General features: G+C 34.3%; 1 protein-coding gene across 1 annotated transcript in view; it reads left to right on the top strand.

Annotated features, from left to right (window-relative positions):
* LOC145662509 (uncharacterized) overlaps positions 1-18,116 on the top strand; it is a 125,413-nt gene that overhangs the window by 79,594 nt on the left and 27,703 nt on the right. The window contains exon 3 of the mRNA XM_081728158.1: positions 7,881-7,975. Within this exon, the coding sequence (XP_081584284.1) occupies positions 7,881-7,975 (95 nt within the window). The remainder of the gene's footprint in view (positions 1-7,880; positions 7,976-18,116) is intronic.

Below are 18,116 nucleotides of genomic sequence, written 5' to 3'. Positions count from 1 at the left end.
GTTGTAGCCACAGTTGTATTGATGCTGTATTCCGCAAAATGTATATGCATTCCCTTTCATGTTCGTGTGATAATAGCTTCGGAGTTATTGGATATTATAAATGTAGTTTCCTTGGCTTTGAGAGAACGTAATTATCTGCACGTTACCATAACCTTTGTTCGTATTGATCAGTATAATGGGCAAGAGAAACTCTGATGTATCAAAAAAACATACTTGTGCTGGGTTTCAAGGGAGGCTACAAAATGACTGAGTGTACATTCACGTATTTATAAATCTACTTGAAGAAAAAGTATAAAACTTATGAAAAAGAGTTTAAATAATAATAATAATAATAATAATAATAATAATAATAATAATAATAATAATAATAATAATAATAATAATAATAATAATAAATGAAGGATAAAGATCCCTGCATTGAACTTTCTAGTTCCAATTTCTGGAATTAAATCATGTCATGCTGCAGTTATTACGGAATTTTTATTTATGAAATATCAAAAAATTATAACAGACGTTTTCTGAAAACCTTCATTCGAAAAAAAAATGCCTCAAAATTAAATTAACTCCTATTTTTTCGTGAGAAATCACTTAGACCGTTTTAGAATTCTTAATAAAACACACGAACAAAATCGTAAGAACAGCTTTCGAGAAAATTGTCAAATGAAAAAGAAAATCTCCAAGAGCAAGCTATTCCTTGTGGCTTATGAGGAAATATTTAGGCGAAATTGTCGAGTAGCTAATGAAACATTTATATATGTATTATAAATAAGGTCATTTGAATCTGTTTTGAGAAAATAGTCCAAAAAAGTAGCTCTCTTACAAGAGTAGACTATCTGTTCAGTGGATATAGTCGGGAGAAATGGTTTATGTCATATTTTAAATTCGTTAATGAAACATTAATTTATGAAATATAAACAAGATCGCGTAAGTCGTTTTGAGAAAATCGTCCGAAAAGAACTTACACCAAGAGGAGATTGCCCTTCTGGGTTTTCCAAGAAAATTATTTTAACTATATTATAGGGCTATGTGTTCTGAAATATTTTTTATGAATATAAATAGAATCGTTAAAGCTATTTAGAAAAAACAGAAATAATATATGTCTAAATCTTAATATATTTAAATAGTTCCGTGTTATATAGAGATTTGTAGTCATCAAATTTCTTGGACATGCATTATTTCATTTTTATTTCGTTACATTAAAAATTAGACTTCGCACGCCGTCTTAGTCATTATGTTCAATGTGTTCAGTGGCTTTCCATCAACTTCTGTTAGATGCTAATTGGAGGTCTGTAAATAACGTGGGAATAGTAATATATATATATATATATATATATATATATATATATATATATATATATATATATATATATATATAGTGGGCATTATGAATAGTCCGACCATTTACATAAGTGGAATGAAGAGAAAACGAGAACGTCTGATTAGTGCCAGAAATTTTCTTTAGCAAAACAGGAATTGGAACTTAGATGACATGAAGAGAATAGCGAGTCACTAAGCGATACATAGAACTGTTGAATTTGCAAAATATGGTATGAAACTTGCAAACTCTTTCATGAACGCAACTACTTTTGCTAGAACTTCCAGTAGAATTCAAAATGGCCTAAGCAGCTCTGTAGCAGAGGAAATATCTAATGAAGTGACATGAAATTTTCACTTCTCCCGTTGTTGTGATATTGCTTGAGAAAATACCAGGCGTAGCAACTTTGAATACTGTTCAGCAGTGTCGTTACGTTCTATGTAACTTACGATGGGGAAGAGTTAAGGTATTTTTGCCATGGAGATGATAATGTATATATTACTAATATTACTTTAGTATTTGTCAATGCCGAAGGGAATTTTTGCCATTTGTGACTTGTTTCTCAATTGGAAACAGCACCATACGCCACTGGTTTTATATCTTTCTTTGTTATTAATATTGCTATCTGCTAACTATATCCTATTCAGTTATGCAACCAAAAGTGCTTTGGAGATGCAATGTACAGTATAACATTCAGGGTATCTTCTTAAATTACCGTACATTTCTGATTGTAAAAGTGTGATAGAATTGAAGAATTGATCTAATGTGGAAACAAATTGTGAAAAATAATAATCGTTAATATGTTTTTCTAGAATGTGCAAAATAGATTATTTTATGGGTAAAATGAAGAAATAAGTCTTAAGACTATAAAAACATTGAGCACGATTGATTATAATGGATTGTAGCAAACCACGTAGAACGCCTAATGCTTTTTTTAGTCTCAATTCCATTTCTCATTTTACTCTACAAAAATCCCTTTCTTTATATAATTTTTTGTATCTCTTCCTCAGATAAACTCTAGTGTAGAAAGACACCAAGTCCCGACAAGCATGTAGGGATCGCGTACGAAGCAGTTTTTTTCTCGACACGGAGCAGGGGGGGGAGAGGGGAATGGGGTCACACGTCATGGAGGTTCAAAAAGTATAAAGTATTTCAGAAGCCCTTTAAGTTAGATAACCCAAACTACTATATTTTGTTGTAGGTTGCATACTGTTCAGGCACTTCTACTAGTGTTATAAATTTATTGTACGAGGTGCGATGAAAAATACGATAAATAATTTTATTAAAAAAAAAGTAGTTACATGAAATTTAATCTCCTTCAAAGTACTGTCCATGACTAATAATGCACTTATCTCAACGTTAAATCCATGACTGGAAGCATTTCTGGAAGGATTCTTTTGGAAGGGCATTCAGCTGCTCTGTCGTGGCCTTCTCAAAATCAGGAATGATGTCAAAACGTTTTTCTTTAAGCACAGTTTTAATCTTTGGAAAGAGCTAGAAGTCGCATGGTGCTATATCTGGTTATTAGTTGAAATGGATACATCAATAGATGGCACTATGCAACTACATTCATCGTACTTTTTGATCGCACTTTGTATATGAGAGCGCTCTGCAAGCTTCTCTATTTGTTCATGCATAAAAGATTATTTTAAAGTAAGTTTCTTCAAAACTAAGATTTATTTTTAACTTATTAACATGATTTGTTTTTACTTTATTTTCTTGAAACGAACATACATTTTAATATTTCAATTTTACTTATTTCTTCTTGGAGACTAGTTAAACGTCCTTCACTTTGTCAAAACTCATTTACGTTTTAGTAATGAAGTTTAATTTGTTTTATAAATATTGAAAGTATATTTAATAGATTTAAAAAAAAGAATGGACAGGGTTATTTTTTTAAATGTTTCTATTTAGTAACATTGGTGCCTGTAGTGCCATCTATTGAGCAATAAATAAACTATTTGAAAATTTAGAGCAATCTCAAATATGTTTTTAGAAGTAATCAGTAAAATCAAAATAAGAATATTTTTCTTATAAATTAATGGCCTAAAAAAGAAAGATGGCACAGTTATTCAACACCGTTAAAAGTGGTGTAATGTAGTCTTATTTTTATTTACTTATTTATATAGAAATGAAATTTAATCTTGCTATTCTCAAAGCTTTCAAAGTAATGAGGCTTTCCAAGGGTCTTGGATCAGTCACTATTGAAAATGCCCGAGAACTTTGCTAGTATGGTAATTTTGAAATAACTAGATGCTTCTTAGTTCTTTCTTATTAAAATGCAACTTCGTTCTTATTATATCGTACTTTCTTTACAGATAGTAAAATTAATTCAGCTTCCAGACTGCAGTATTTTTCTTTTCCTTCCATTCAGTAATTATACGTCTGATGCTTGAAATTGAAAAGCAATGTCTTGAATTCTGCGTGTGTTTCGTAGATTGGTTTCTCAAGTTTTCCAGGTGGCTCCGTTTTTAAATGCTTTTCACCTCCGCCCCCTCCCCCCCCCAACACGTCTCCATTCTCCCTACTCTGTTAACTTTCATCTGGACGGAAACATCTCTCCCAGAACGGCAACTCGTTCTTCTAATGTAATCTCCTGCCAACTTTATTAGAATTATGCAAATTTTCACAAGCTATACATATACACCATCAGAGCAGACAGCCAGCTCCCCCGTCTGGGTTTCAATTCCACCCTACACTGAGAAAAATGCATAATCCAGTCGGCATGTAAATGCTGTTTTTACCAGGTTACGCGCGTCACCACATTAAGTAATGTTGTCTCATCAGTAGTACGATCTACACCATCGTCCAGCGAAAATTTTGTATTGTGGGACCACCATTTCGAATCTAGAATTAACGCCAAACCCATTCCGACGGTGGTAACTTACGTATATAATGTTGTTACTACCTTCCTACGAGTGTCCCCTCTTGGTTCTTTCTAAATCTGTGACTCCCTACCTTACGAGAGTAATAGTTTTTAACATGAAATCAATCATGTGAATAAAATTATCCAATCACAGCGAGTCTAGTTCGACGCCGAACTCCAGACTTGACATGGTGTTCCCACCTGCTGTACTTTTATACATGAAATTACATTACTTAAGGAGCGCACCCGCGTAAATACGATGTATCCACACGGAAATCCTAGTCCTTTTTTTCTCAGTGTAACAATAATGAATGATACCAAACAAATGAGAGATGGATATTAAAAAAAGATGCGGAGGAAATTAATTTAGGTAACCAGTTAATGTGGCTGGAATACTTTGTGGAAGCGTAAAGTATGGTGGCTGGTGATTAATAGATAACTTTGTGTTAAATGTTGATAACTGGTATACAGACTCCGGAAGGGAAGAGTTTGTATGCAAAGTTCAATTTGTGCGTGTGGATGTTGGGTCGGAAATAATCTAGATGGTAGCACCTAAAATGTGTGTATATATAAAAGCGAATGTGAGTTTGTGTGTTACTTCATCATGCAAGAACTACTGAACCAATTGCAATAACACTTGGCATGATTTTATCAACCTTAGGTCTCCCGAAGACCTTATGTTTATTACAGTACTAATTTTTGGCATGGAGTTTGGGAAGTTGATAACGTAAAAATAATTGAAAGCGACCGATATTAGTGTCTATTCAATTGTTTTCAGGATTGCTGAGATGAATGGTGACACTTCCTATGCCGTTTAAGTGCAAGTTCAGGCCCATGGGAACGAGAGGAGGGAAGGGGTGACATTACGGAATTTTATCATTATGCAGGGTTAGCATAAATGATTAAATCATTTTGAAAAGGCTATATTTTCAAAAGTATTACACTACACACATGAAAAATATATTAAAAACCACAAATTCACCAAGTTTATTGTGTGGCAGCACGAGTTCATTATCTTTTTGATCGGATGTGGCAGTGTGGCAGTACGAGGTTAGATCTGTCGAAAATGGAGGGAAAGCAAGAAAAAAGACGTCGAGTATCGTCTGAACGTATGTCGTGTCACCAAAGGGACACACATTGGTGAGCATGTGTAGAGGGTGTGTATAAACTTGATGTAACTTGTATAAACTTGTAATTCGTTTCATATATCTTTCATATGTGTACGTGTAATACTTTTTAAAATAAAGCCTTTTCAAAATGAATGAATCATTTATGCTAGCCCTATACTTTCATTGATATGAGTATCCTAACGAGAGAGCGGTTGAAATACTTTCTATTAACCTTTCCTCTCCATCAAAAAAGGGCTGTTTCAGCTAGTAATAATAATAATAAAAAAACTTCATTCTTAAAAGAGACGAAACTAACGATATTCAGAAATTTTGTGTATTGCAATAAATGATTATGGGCAGAAAACTGCTGAAGATTTATTGCAACACGATGTTAATGAGCCTAGCGGTATTAAAATTGAACTATAAAGACTGGTACGGTTTCCTATTATTTCCTGTCATTGCATTCCTTTTATTTACTGTGTAAACCTATAAATTGGATAACTTTAAGGTAATTGTTTGATTCTCATTTCACTTATTGTGGTTCTTGAATTAATGGAGGTAGGAGTAATTTCTATCGTAACCAATATATAAACTCACTTCAAGAAAACTTTTCAGGGAGGAGAACTATATATTCAGGCCCGTACCCACGGGGGGCTGTCCCCCTAAATTTTTACTGCCCCCTGAAATTTTCATGGTAGACTTGCAAGTTAACTATAATATGGTGATGAACTATATGTTTGGATCAGGTCCCATCTTATATTTTCGGGCTGTCTACGGTCCTGGTCGGAGAGGGGATTGTTATATCACTTATGTTTGTTGCCATAGACATGTAGTAGCGACATGTATGACCAAGGGTAAAAGTGGATCTGCAAAGGTAGGGGAACGGATGATGTCACGTCGTTCCCCCTGCCTATCTTTGCCGATTGTAATTTTTTTAGGAAGTAGAGGACGCCATAAATATTTTTTGAAAGTGGGGTAACTGCGTCTTTCCACTTTCCCCTCACTTTTACCCTGTCTATAACTACATTTAATTTTAACCATAACACGACATAATACCAGGTCTCCAACCATGTCAGAGACATAATAAAAGCTAGAAAGATAAAAGCCATGGCGATTGGAACGAAGCAGTTAAACATAAACGTAGGGAGAGGGAGAAAATAGAACAGGTGACTAGTTTTCAATACTAGGATATCATTATTAGTGCTGGCGTGAACTGCGGACGTGAATAGAAGCAAGAATAGGAATGGCGAAAGAAACATCTAGGAGGAAGAAAAGTGTGTTTTATAGGTCCTTGAATCAAAAGTTGAGAAAAGACTCTTGATTCAAGAACCTACAAAATATACTTTTCTTCCTCCTAAATGCTTCTTTCGCCATTCAGCAGAAATTGAAATAAGACTCATGAAAAGCTTCGTGTACAGTATTATAGTACTACTATATAGGGCAGAAACATGAACATGACGCAAAAGTGATTAAAAAAGAGTAGAAATCTTTGAAATGTGGATGTAGAGAAGAATGGGGAGAATTATGGGGATTGCACAAAAAAATGAGGCGTTAATAGTTGGGGAGAACAGGACAATTTTAGATTAATTGAAAAGAGGAAGAGCACTGGTTCGGTAATTGGCTGGGAAGGAAGTGTATGTATCATGACGTGCTAGAGGATGTGAGGGTAGGAAAGTGAAGAATGAGGCAAAGGAGGCTACGGATAGTGTTAAAAGAGAAAAATCGAACGTGAAGACAGAAAAGTTAGCGGAATATTTGGTGCATGATAGCTTCTCAGTTACGGCAATTGACCTGCCAATAATGCCAGAATACTTACGGTTAGAATATATAATTTTCAAATAAAGATAGGCCTATTTCAATCAAAAATGCTATTATAGTTTGATGGTGGATTTACAGAAGACAGTCATTGCGCCTGCGGAAGTGCCCGAGGATGCGGCCTTGAATGGGAACTGATATTGAATTATGCTTATTTAAAAGAGATCTACATCTTGTGTGTATAGTAGCTAACCTTAAAGTTGTACCCTAGGAGCAAGATAAGGTAGTATATAGTTTTTGTCTTCTACAATAAGAGTTTCCACCTTGTTTACCTGGTACCCCCGTCTAAACTCTAGATATTTCATGCTTTCTTCCTCCCTCGCTCTTCACGCTCAGGGGTCAAACATGTGTTTTGTCTGACTCCTTCGGCGATTTCAGATACAACATTACATTCTCAAATCTTCATTATTATTATTATTATTATTATTATTATTATTATTATTATTATTATTATTATTATTATTATTATTATTATTATTATTATTATTATTATTATTATTATTAATGATAATAATGGCAATGACGTTGGAAATTAATGCGCTGGTTAGGAAGTGCTCCTTCAGCGACCGATCATAATCTTCACAAACTAGCAACATAAGCTTGGTTTTTATTCTTATTTTCAATGTTCCCACTACCGTGTTCGTTACATGCTTAAATGTAATTGAGTGTGATGACTGTTCTTTAGTCTCTCTACTGCATTTGTATAGTATTAATGTACGTCATAGTGAATTTTATTGTTACATGTATTTTAACATACATTTTTTTCTCCTTCAAGGTTGTAAATATTCTTCTGGAGCGGGGAGCAGAGGTTGATCATCAAGATCGGGACGGGATGACGCCATTGCTTGTAGCTGCTTTTGAAGGACATAGGTAAGGACAACCGTTAATAAGTTTTGCATTACACATATTATTTTTGCTTATAGGTTGTGTTTCATTTTTATTTTTATGGAGTTTGGTTTATCAAACTTCCTTAATATATTTATCCTGTCCGTCTATCTGGGAGATAATAAATTTCAAGAACTACTTGATAGAACACCATCAGTTTTGACCAGAATGTAGAAGGACGAAAGTTAAGAACCGAGTTGGTTGATTGAGGTGTATTCAAACTGGAAATGGTAGAAATAAACCACTTCCGGTTTTAACGTTGATCGGTATAGAGCAAAAACGGTAATAGATAGCGACAAATTGTTTCCTGTGATCGATTAAACGTCATAAGAATAAATATCAATATATATCAATATATATATATATATATATATATATATATATATATATATATATATATATATATATATATATATATATATATATACACTATCGTAGTACTTCTTCATCGATGTATCAATGCTATCACATTCAATCACTTTCTGATATTGATATTTTGTTAGGAAATAACGACCGAAATGTTTGTAGTGCTCTAAGTTTGCACTCCACACTACAGACATCAATTCATGTATTATATTTTAATGTAATTATTCTCTGCACATTATGTAATTTTATTTTCGTATTTCATGCTATAATTTAGTGTGTATAATCGCACTCGTACTGTAAATCTGAGCCAAAAGCTTATTATTTCTTTATATAAAGTATGTCTGGAGCCTGGCGAAAAGGTCTAAATCTGGCACCTGAACAGAAAGAAATTAAGAAATAAGGATACACACAAGATTTCAAAACAAAAAGTTTACAGACAATTTTAATTTTCTTTGAGATTTAAGATATATCTCCAGCAAAACGATTTAATATTAACAATAAGAAGAATTAGTTTAACTGGAAAGATAAAATTGTTATATAAATTAGATGAAATAGACCTATATTTAATTGTATGGCAGAGGCAAATATGATAAGTTGCTGAAAACTTATTTTCTTAGGGGAATGTCTGTCCCGACATCGTTCTGCCACATAACTAAAATGAACCGTTTTTGCTAACAAGTTTTGGAGGTTCGTCAAAATTCTCAGTAGGAAATTGAATATTGAAGTCCAACTTGAAATAACTAACATAGTCTCACGTAAATACTATTCAGCAAAGTAAAAGGTCAATATACGAATCATAAGACGAAGTACTATTAAATATCTACAAATAAAATGGTTACATGCTTGTGTAATCCATAGTGTGTTCATAAGGAAAAGTTTTGTTAAGCTAAGAGCACATTAAACTTTATCATAATGTACTTACCCAACATACCTTCAGCGTGGAATCAAGGATAGTATATTCTCTGAAAGAAAAAATATGCAATTTAGTAGAGTCGACGGCATGCATGAAGTTAAATGAATAGATAAAGTTGCATTTGAAGGTTAAATAAATATATACATATAAATAATGAAGGCATAAAAGTAACAGAATAAATAATTTAATTAATAATTTAAAATCGTGCGTTCGAAATAATATCATAAATAATATAATAAAAGAAGAAATAAGAAAGGGAAGAGAAAGATAGGAAAAGGGAGAATACCTAAACTAAATACTCACCTGATACACGCTGAAGAGGAATCCATTGGTTCTTGTAGTCGATAAAACACCTAGGAAGCGAGACAAGAGAGCGCTACCTGAAAGAAATAAAGCAAGATTTAAAGACGAAATAGGAACACCGTAGTCTAACGATTTCTTTACAAGATAGAAACACTAACTAATGGAACAAAGATATGTACAACGTGAAGTAATACATGTAATACGATGCGAAAACGCTAACTTGTTTATTATGTATTCACTTACCTTGCTGATGGAGTATATGTAGACGAGATTTCTTGAATGTTATATGTTCCACAAGTTCTGTAACTGGTTCAGTTTTACAATACATGATCAATTGAAATTTTAATATTGTTGCGAAGTCATTTCATGGTTTTAGCATAATTATATTTCTTAGCTTACGCTAAGTTCGTCACGGTATCTGTTAAAACTCCGTGCGATGTGAAATCAACACATTCCCTATGATCCCTGTTTATTCAAGAACCCGGACATTGCGTCAAGGGCGTCGATTTCCCTGTAACTTTGAGGGGCCCATTCATAAAAAAAATACATGTAACAATACATATAACAATAAAAACTACATATAAAAATATACAAAAATATATGGGGCGCACATGAGCTTTGGGGGCCCTTACCCCCCTCAGGATCAGCGCCCGTGCATTGCGTTACCAATGCGTAACAAGCAATTCCTCGCTATACCTCTCATTTTCACCTTCATTCATTGGACATCGTAGGGGATTGTACCTCGTGGTATGGTTTATAGGAATAAGGGTACCCGTTAAAGAACAACGTCAGTTAACATCTGTAACGTGCCACCTGGTAGAAGGTTAAATACCTTATAACGACGGTAAGTGGAGGAGACGTACGACATAGCGTCCGTACACCCACGCACGTGGAGAAAGTAAGAACCGTGCGTATAAATGAGGATGAGGCTACAACATGTTTTATAACCTTATGTGTAACATTCTTCTAAGCTGCATCTTAAACACTTTTTTTACGCTTTTGGAAAGATTTTCGAGTATAAAGACAAATATATACATAATATAGTAAAACCTCTGATAACGGACATTGATAGAACATCATTATTTGTCCTTAAAAGAGAGGTTTCTCTTAAAGAAAATTTACGTTAATAATATTCATATATTTGCCGGAACAAAAAACAATATCCGTATTTTGGATGCGTCCGCTATTGAGAAGTGTCTGTTGAAGGAAGTTTCACTGTGTATATATACGTATATAATGATAATCTAACGTTTCTTCCATTAAAATTTTATTTTTTTCTACTTTTCTGTATCTCGCCTCGGGAGTAGCACTTTCTGGGAAACGATACTTCTCAGACTTGATGCATAATTTGAAGCTGCAAGAGCACAGAAATGTAAATTGAAATGAAATTGACTTTTTTCTTTCAAAGCTAAGGCAATATGACCTATTAATAAACGGAAATTGAATACGTTGAAGTCTATCGTTAATTAAGCTTTCCCGAAAATTTCACCTAGTTCTTAGTATTTATGAGATATACGATAGAGATGCCTCCGAATATAGATTAAGTGTGAATATCCTTGCGTTTGGTTCATGGCGTCTCTGATTCAGTTCTTGGTAGAGAAAAAGAGTTTGTGTCGATGTCGGAAGTGTGAAAGTTCATTCGATAAGTGAGATGCCTTCTTAGGTATATATCATTGTAATTATAAACTAAACAGTTTCTTGGCACGTCCAAAGATGCAAATTTAGAGTGAATGGTTCAATTACTATTAGGGTGTATCTAATAAGTTGAAATGTGAAGTATTTTCCCAATGTTAACATATTTACTGTGATTGAATTAGTATTATACTTTCAGCTTTAATAGTTAATGTTTCATTAAAAATAGCTGTAGGGGTGTAGTTCGATTTCCGGTGGCGGTATACGTAGAATTTTTGGTTTTAACTTATCATTTTAAGGCGATTGAGAACTTCTTGAATTAAGAGATACCAGTTTAGAACACTAACAATAATGGTAGGGGAGTCAGTGCACTGACTATGCAGAAACAAACTTAACGTTCGTCCCTGGCATGGTTGCTGTAGTATCAGGTAATTAGTTTATTTTAGCATAGCAATGCCAGTAATCCCAACACGAAAAAGAAATTTTACACATACATGGTTTGTATCGTAGACACATATGCTTCCCTATCTTCAAATAAGTAAACTGTGATTACATAACTTTCAGGCTTTAATTTTGATCGTTATTTTTCCAACTTTGATGAATGTTTTCCCCGAAGGTGATGTCAATCAATTTGTACAGCAAAGCTAGACATAATTGCTAAACCAGTGTATATTCTTGTGGTTTTTAATGTATACGAGCTAAAATGTCTGTTTTCCGCACAAGCAAAATAGATTTATGGAAAATTTTTAGTCTCTTCGTTCTCAAGATACGCATTTCAATAAAATTTTAGTGATAAAAATTCATAAAATACTCTATTTTTACAATACATTTTGAAGTGTTCTATCCCTCTAGAATATGCTCTTTAATCAAAGTGAAATGATAAACATCCAGCTTGAGGTGGGTAACAATTATGTTCCAAAATTCGAAAACTATGAATTCGACATTAGCCTATTCATTCTCACTTAGTTAACATATAGTTGATGAGTAGATCCACTAATCTAGTAGAGCAGGGATAAAGTGGTCAGGTTTCTCCTGTGGTTCATAAAGTTAAATGGAAACCTGCAAAGTACAGAACGAAAGTACAGGGATAGGTTAGTGTAATTAGATAATGGATTCTACATATACAAGAAATGACCCCATTACACTGATGTTCACTTGCGCGCGTCAATTTGTTCTTTCAACGCATGGCACTCTGACCCAGTCCCTTGGTAGATACACAGTAATACATAATATTTAAAAGATGCTAACCACTTTGTTTGGTTAACATCCCTTTTCAGCACCGAAGGTATATGAAACCTGAACCTACGATCCATGCAATCGGAATCTACATTTTTAGTATAGCAACATCAGGAATCCCAATGTTCAAGAAGCAGAGAAGACCGCTCTCATGGTTTATATCCTAGTTCTATATGCTTCCCGCATCGTTCCAAAGTCAACCGTGGTTGCATAACATCCAGGCATTCATTTTGCTTCTGTAATTCGTTTATTCTGTTATTTATTACTGAAAATCTACTGTGTGTTTGTGTCTACTATGCGAGTTCTGCCTGAAAGGAAGTATACGGTTGGTGTATTCCACATGGAATAAAACCTGAGTCTCTCTGCACGATTTTCAGATTTTTTGGGACCATTTTGAGATTTATGTTTTTTCCGCTATTTTAAAAATCGTCAGAAAATACAGAAACCATAGAGATTGACCTTTCCTTTCATACTGTGAAAGAGAGGTTTCAAGTCCCCCGCCCCTTTCCCAGCACAGCAACTCGTCTCTGGTTTTTGAATTTTAAAAAATCCATGAAAAAGAAAAATAATATTAAGGCTAGGCAAAATTTTTCTAACGCGTACAAATATAGTAATTATAACCATGTTTGTAATGTCAAATATTAGGAGAGAGAGAGAGAGAGATAGACAGGCAGGCAGACAGAGAGAGAGAGGGAGAGAGAGAGAGAGGAAGAAAGAACAGAATGGGGTATACTTAATAATAAATGTGGGGTGTTAATGAACTAAACTGACAAACTTTTAAGATGTCAATTTTCACAACAAAATAAGAAAGAAGATCGATTGGACCTCTGGGAAAGATGCATAATTTCTGAGCTACAGTTGACCGAAAACATGGAAAAAAATAAATTTTTACACACATTATTTCGAATAAGAAGAACTGTAGAGGGGCAGTCGATACCGGTGTAAAGGAAGTAAAAGATATGCCATTAAAAAATGCATATTTCAGCAGTGTGTTATGTTGCTCTATGGATTTCCTCACAAAGTGTATTTCTCATATATGCTTCCAAGGGATTTCTCAGATATGCACAGTCTTAAAGGAAAAATCGCCAAAAGTAAGCTTTGGCAGCAGTGAACAGGAAATTCGTTGGCAGGAAGTGTTAGGAACTGCAACTTCGCAGTCCATGGCATTCGGAATAACGCGCTCTGCGATATATTGTTTTATGTTTTGGACGTTCCTACTTTCAAAATTATGCATTTTTCCTCATGCGCCTCTGATGCATGGGGTCCCTGATTCGATCCCAGCTCGCGCCAAGTGAACTTCGTGGTGGACAAACACCGTATGCATGGGTTTTCTCGGGTTCTTCCGATTCCTACCACTTCATTCATTCTACCATTGCATTCATTTCTCATAATCACCGTCTCCTTTAGCCTAGCCGGCATAATTGTGGGACGTAAAACACAAAGATTTCATTTCATTTTTTTCATCACATGCCCACATGAACTTTTTTTTTCCTTATTTTGATGTAAAGAATCACCTCTTAAAGCTTGTCAGCATAGTTTCTTAATGCCGTGTATAGCGTTATTGTATACTTATTATGAGTTTATCATAGAATCTAAGAAATGTATATAAATTTTACGAAGGAAAGTCAGTATCATTATGGTAAAGATTAACGTTATACAGGCAGTGCACTTTAATGAGTAATGGTATGTTAATAGGAAAACTGGAAAAAACAAATTACAGAATTATATTTGTACTCGGGCAATAAACTTCACTGTATTTCCTAAGAATTGATTTTTTTAAATAAAAACATTTTTAAAAAAGTAACAAATGAATCTGAAACAACGAGCGTACCATACAGTTTGCTGTCACACACACACAAACACAAAAATATTTCAACTTCAGTTGTGTCACCTAAACGTCTCTGTTTCTCTTCCCTTCTCATATGTAATGTATCTATTTTCCTTGACGCATATAAATTCACAAAGCAAACAGCAGGCACAAGATCATTTATCAGCTTCGACTTTGAATGTGAATGTGAATATTTCACAGAGCTCTGATGTCGAGCTCTCGCTCGCTGTACTGTTTGTACCTTCAGAGTTTTTTTTTCTTTTTTAGTTTGCTCCAGAATACATATTGTGTTTGCGTATCTAGATATAAAACAGCTTCATTGATTTTTTGCCACCCACACGTGTATAAAAGGCATTTGTTTTATTTTAGTTTTATTCTTCAGGTTTGTTTACTTTTCATTAGACTTTATTATTATTATTATTATTATTATTATTATTATTATTATTATTATTATTATTATTATTATTATTACAGTCAACCATTGTCAATCTACTGCTAGATGATTGTCTCTCCAACTTTTCTCCAGAGACATCGATATTGGACAATTCTCTTCCACATTATCTCGCAGTATTTCTTGGTTCCGTCTTTCTATCTTTCGTATAAGAGCATTTCCTACGTTACTTCTTGTCTCTTCGTATTTCAGCAAGAATTGCTTTTGTCTATCGATCATCATTTCTTCTTGAAATATGTCCAGTATTAGAGAAACTCTTCAGCCGTTGTGAAAAACTTCTAAACCTGAATCACTTGTAGTACCGTGTTTGATGTCGATTACCATGGTAAATCATCATTAAATAAGGCGTAAATACCATCAATATTTACTAGCGTTGATTACTCGCTTCCGTAGGTTGAAATTAAAACTTTAAAATCACAGCTCCTTATGTCATGTGTTCGGTAAAAATGACAGTAAAAATTAAATATTACCATTGTGGGTTGAATTTGGCTTTAAACGGCATCGAAAGTGTCACTTTTCATCTATGACCCCGAAAACTATGGATTCGCCACTAATATCGGTCAATTTCAGTCATTTTTAAAGTTTATTAAGTTTTATTTATTTTTATATATCCTGTCCTCCCCTGCCCCTACGTTGTATCGTAAAAATGAAATGATAAAAATACTCCCAGGCCCTAACCTATGAACCTGTGTTGAAAATTTGATGGAGATCGGTCGGGTGGTTCAAGCGGTGCGAAGTCACAAAAATTATTCATGTTATTAGTAGGCATTATTAGTAGTACATTGTAAAAAGAGACTATTAGACTATTATAGGGGAATCAGATTTATGACGGGATAAATTTGATTTCGATTCCTGAGAATGGATGCGTTAATTATCATACCGATATGCATGTAGCTTGTGGAGAGCTGAAGTTAATGCCACGGGGCTCGAACTCCACGTCTCCAAGTTTAAAATTGATTATTGTTCTCCGGAAGATAAAAGAGAAAGTAAAAGTGATACTATTAACTAATGTATACTCTACTTTTTCCCCAAAACGGTGTAACCAGGGCGCTAGGAAAAAGTGGGCGCGTAGTTATTACGAAAGTTTAGGTATAGAAATCGCAGGTTAATTTCGCAGAATATCCACATGCTGCAAAGCTGAAAGAAATATGACATACTAGTCTGGTACTCAAGAGCGAATGTTACAACATTACTGATGTTATAAACGAAATAACGATACACTCGCAATAAAGCTAGTTAGGGTACGTTTAGTTCGTTTTAAAGGTGTTGGGTATTCTTTAATTTTTTCCCCACCATTATCAGAACAAACGATGTAAGTGGTAATCTAAAGATTTAATTCATTTACCTCCTGGTGCGCAAGGTCTCTGGTTCGATCCCAGCTCTCGCCAAATGATATTTGTGTTGGACAAACACCGTGTGTGTGTGTGTGTGTGTGTGTGTGTGAGAGAGAGAGAGTGAGTGAGTGAGTGTGAGTGAGTTTGCTGCTTTAAATTCAAGTTGAACCCCAATTGCCTTCACGATGCGTTCATACCACCATTAAAAAAAATCTAAAAAAGCATAGAAAGAGAGAAAGAAAGTAATATAATGGATAATAAGCAGATCCAGATGGAACGAGATTTGAATTAACGCTGTTTCTCTTATGGTTTAGTACGTGATTTGTGGATATTGTCGAGCAGAACAGTATTAAAAAAAAAAAAAAAAAAAAAAGTGATAACGTGAGGTGAGCAATCATATCACCTAAAATGTATCTTTAAAACAAAGAAAGTCTCGAACGTCTCGTTTTGGAAATAACACTGCGAACGAATGAGAAAGTGGAAGTTTTAGTGCCGTTATCAGAAACGTTCCGAGCGCATTGTCATTCTTCCCTTCTTTCTTTCTCTTGTGGGGACATAAAATCGAAGTATTATTATCAGTTTCTCGGTGCGTGTGTTGAAAGAAAAGCTAGAGCGCAACTCTGGATTATATCGCACGAATTTTACTCTTCTCATGAACCATTATTTTTTATGTTGATAAGTCAAACCATCTTGTGTTCTGTTTCTGTCTTTTTTTTAAGTGCTTGGAGATATGTTATCTAAGATGCATCGATGTTTAAATTGTCGTGATGTCTCTAAGTAGGCCTATATATTGTACATTTTCAGCTGTTCTTATATCTAGATTTCCAACTGCCTTAACAATCTCAGATCTGTTTTCAGTTGGCTTGGGGTTTAATTCGGATTTTCAAGCCGTACCTGTTTGGCTCACTCGGCTAAGTCAGTTAGGTGATATTTTTGTGGTCGTGTGGTCACCAATCTGTGTGAAAGGCATAATCAATTAGTTTAGTGGTAGCATGCTTACTTCTCAGCAAACGGTCCTTGATTTCGACCGTAGATTCTGTAAATGCATACCGTAACAAATTGTGTCTTGGTTTTTCTGTTTCCCATTTCTTCCACAATCTTTATTTCACTAGCTTTGTTTTTCTATAATCCTTTGCTTATTATATTTGTGATTCGCCTTCTTTAGTCCTCAGGCTATGGGAGCCCGAAGAAAATTTTCTAGAGAGGGTCAAATTCCTGGTTGCTATATTACGTTTGGTATGTTTTATTTGTATTAAGAAAATCTTAAGAATTTTTTGTGAGCCAGGGAGGCTCGGGCCCCACTCTGCCCTCCCCTTCGGGCGCCCATGCTCATGGCATACTACGGGGTTTTAAAACTACATATGTGTTAAGTATATAGATGATACAGAGTTCATTTTTAATGAAATTTGGATGTTACAATAAAATGTCGTTGTGGTATAGCTTTCTAGAACATTAAATCAATTTGTGATACATTAGTTTCTGCTACATTATTTGATTATTAGTTGCCAATTTAGATAGAGTATGATTTCGTAATATTGCTATTTTTTTTAATCTATAGATTTTTTTAATTATATATCTTCTATGAAGGATCTGGTTCCATGACTTCATAGCAATTCAGAGTGCCTTATATCGGAAGAAAATGAAATGTGACTAAGTATACAAGTGACTAAGTATATAATGAAGACAATTATGCGGTATTTGAATATGTGGTATCCGTAATTTTACTTCTCAGCTTATCACTTGGCGATCCTTTTTATTTCCAAATTGGCACAGACACTTTTTGAACCTCAGGGTAAGGAAGTGGCTATCCTATTCCTGCTATAATGGCCTAGTGGTCCTATCCAGGTACGTTAGCCTATCTTCAGGAAAACTTTCTGACAATTGTTAAGTATGAAATTATCTATTGGAATCATCTACAGGGGTAATAAAGTTATTTAGGTATAAGGAAAAAAAAAACATTGAGGCTCAGTGGCGTATGCAAAGGAGGCTTTCCGAGTTTAAACCTCTCTTCCACAAAATATTACGAAATACTAAATATTTACCGTACTAAGATATGTATACAA

This window comes from Thermobia domestica, chromosome 10 (assembly GCF_964235325.1).
Source record: "Thermobia domestica chromosome 10, izTheDome1.hap1.1, whole genome shotgun sequence".
Taxonomy (NCBI): domain Eukaryota; kingdom Metazoa; phylum Arthropoda; class Insecta; order Zygentoma; family Lepismatidae; genus Thermobia; species Thermobia domestica.
The sequence above is the reverse complement of the archived record's forward strand: the minus strand, read 5'-3'. Positions and strand labels throughout refer to the sequence as shown.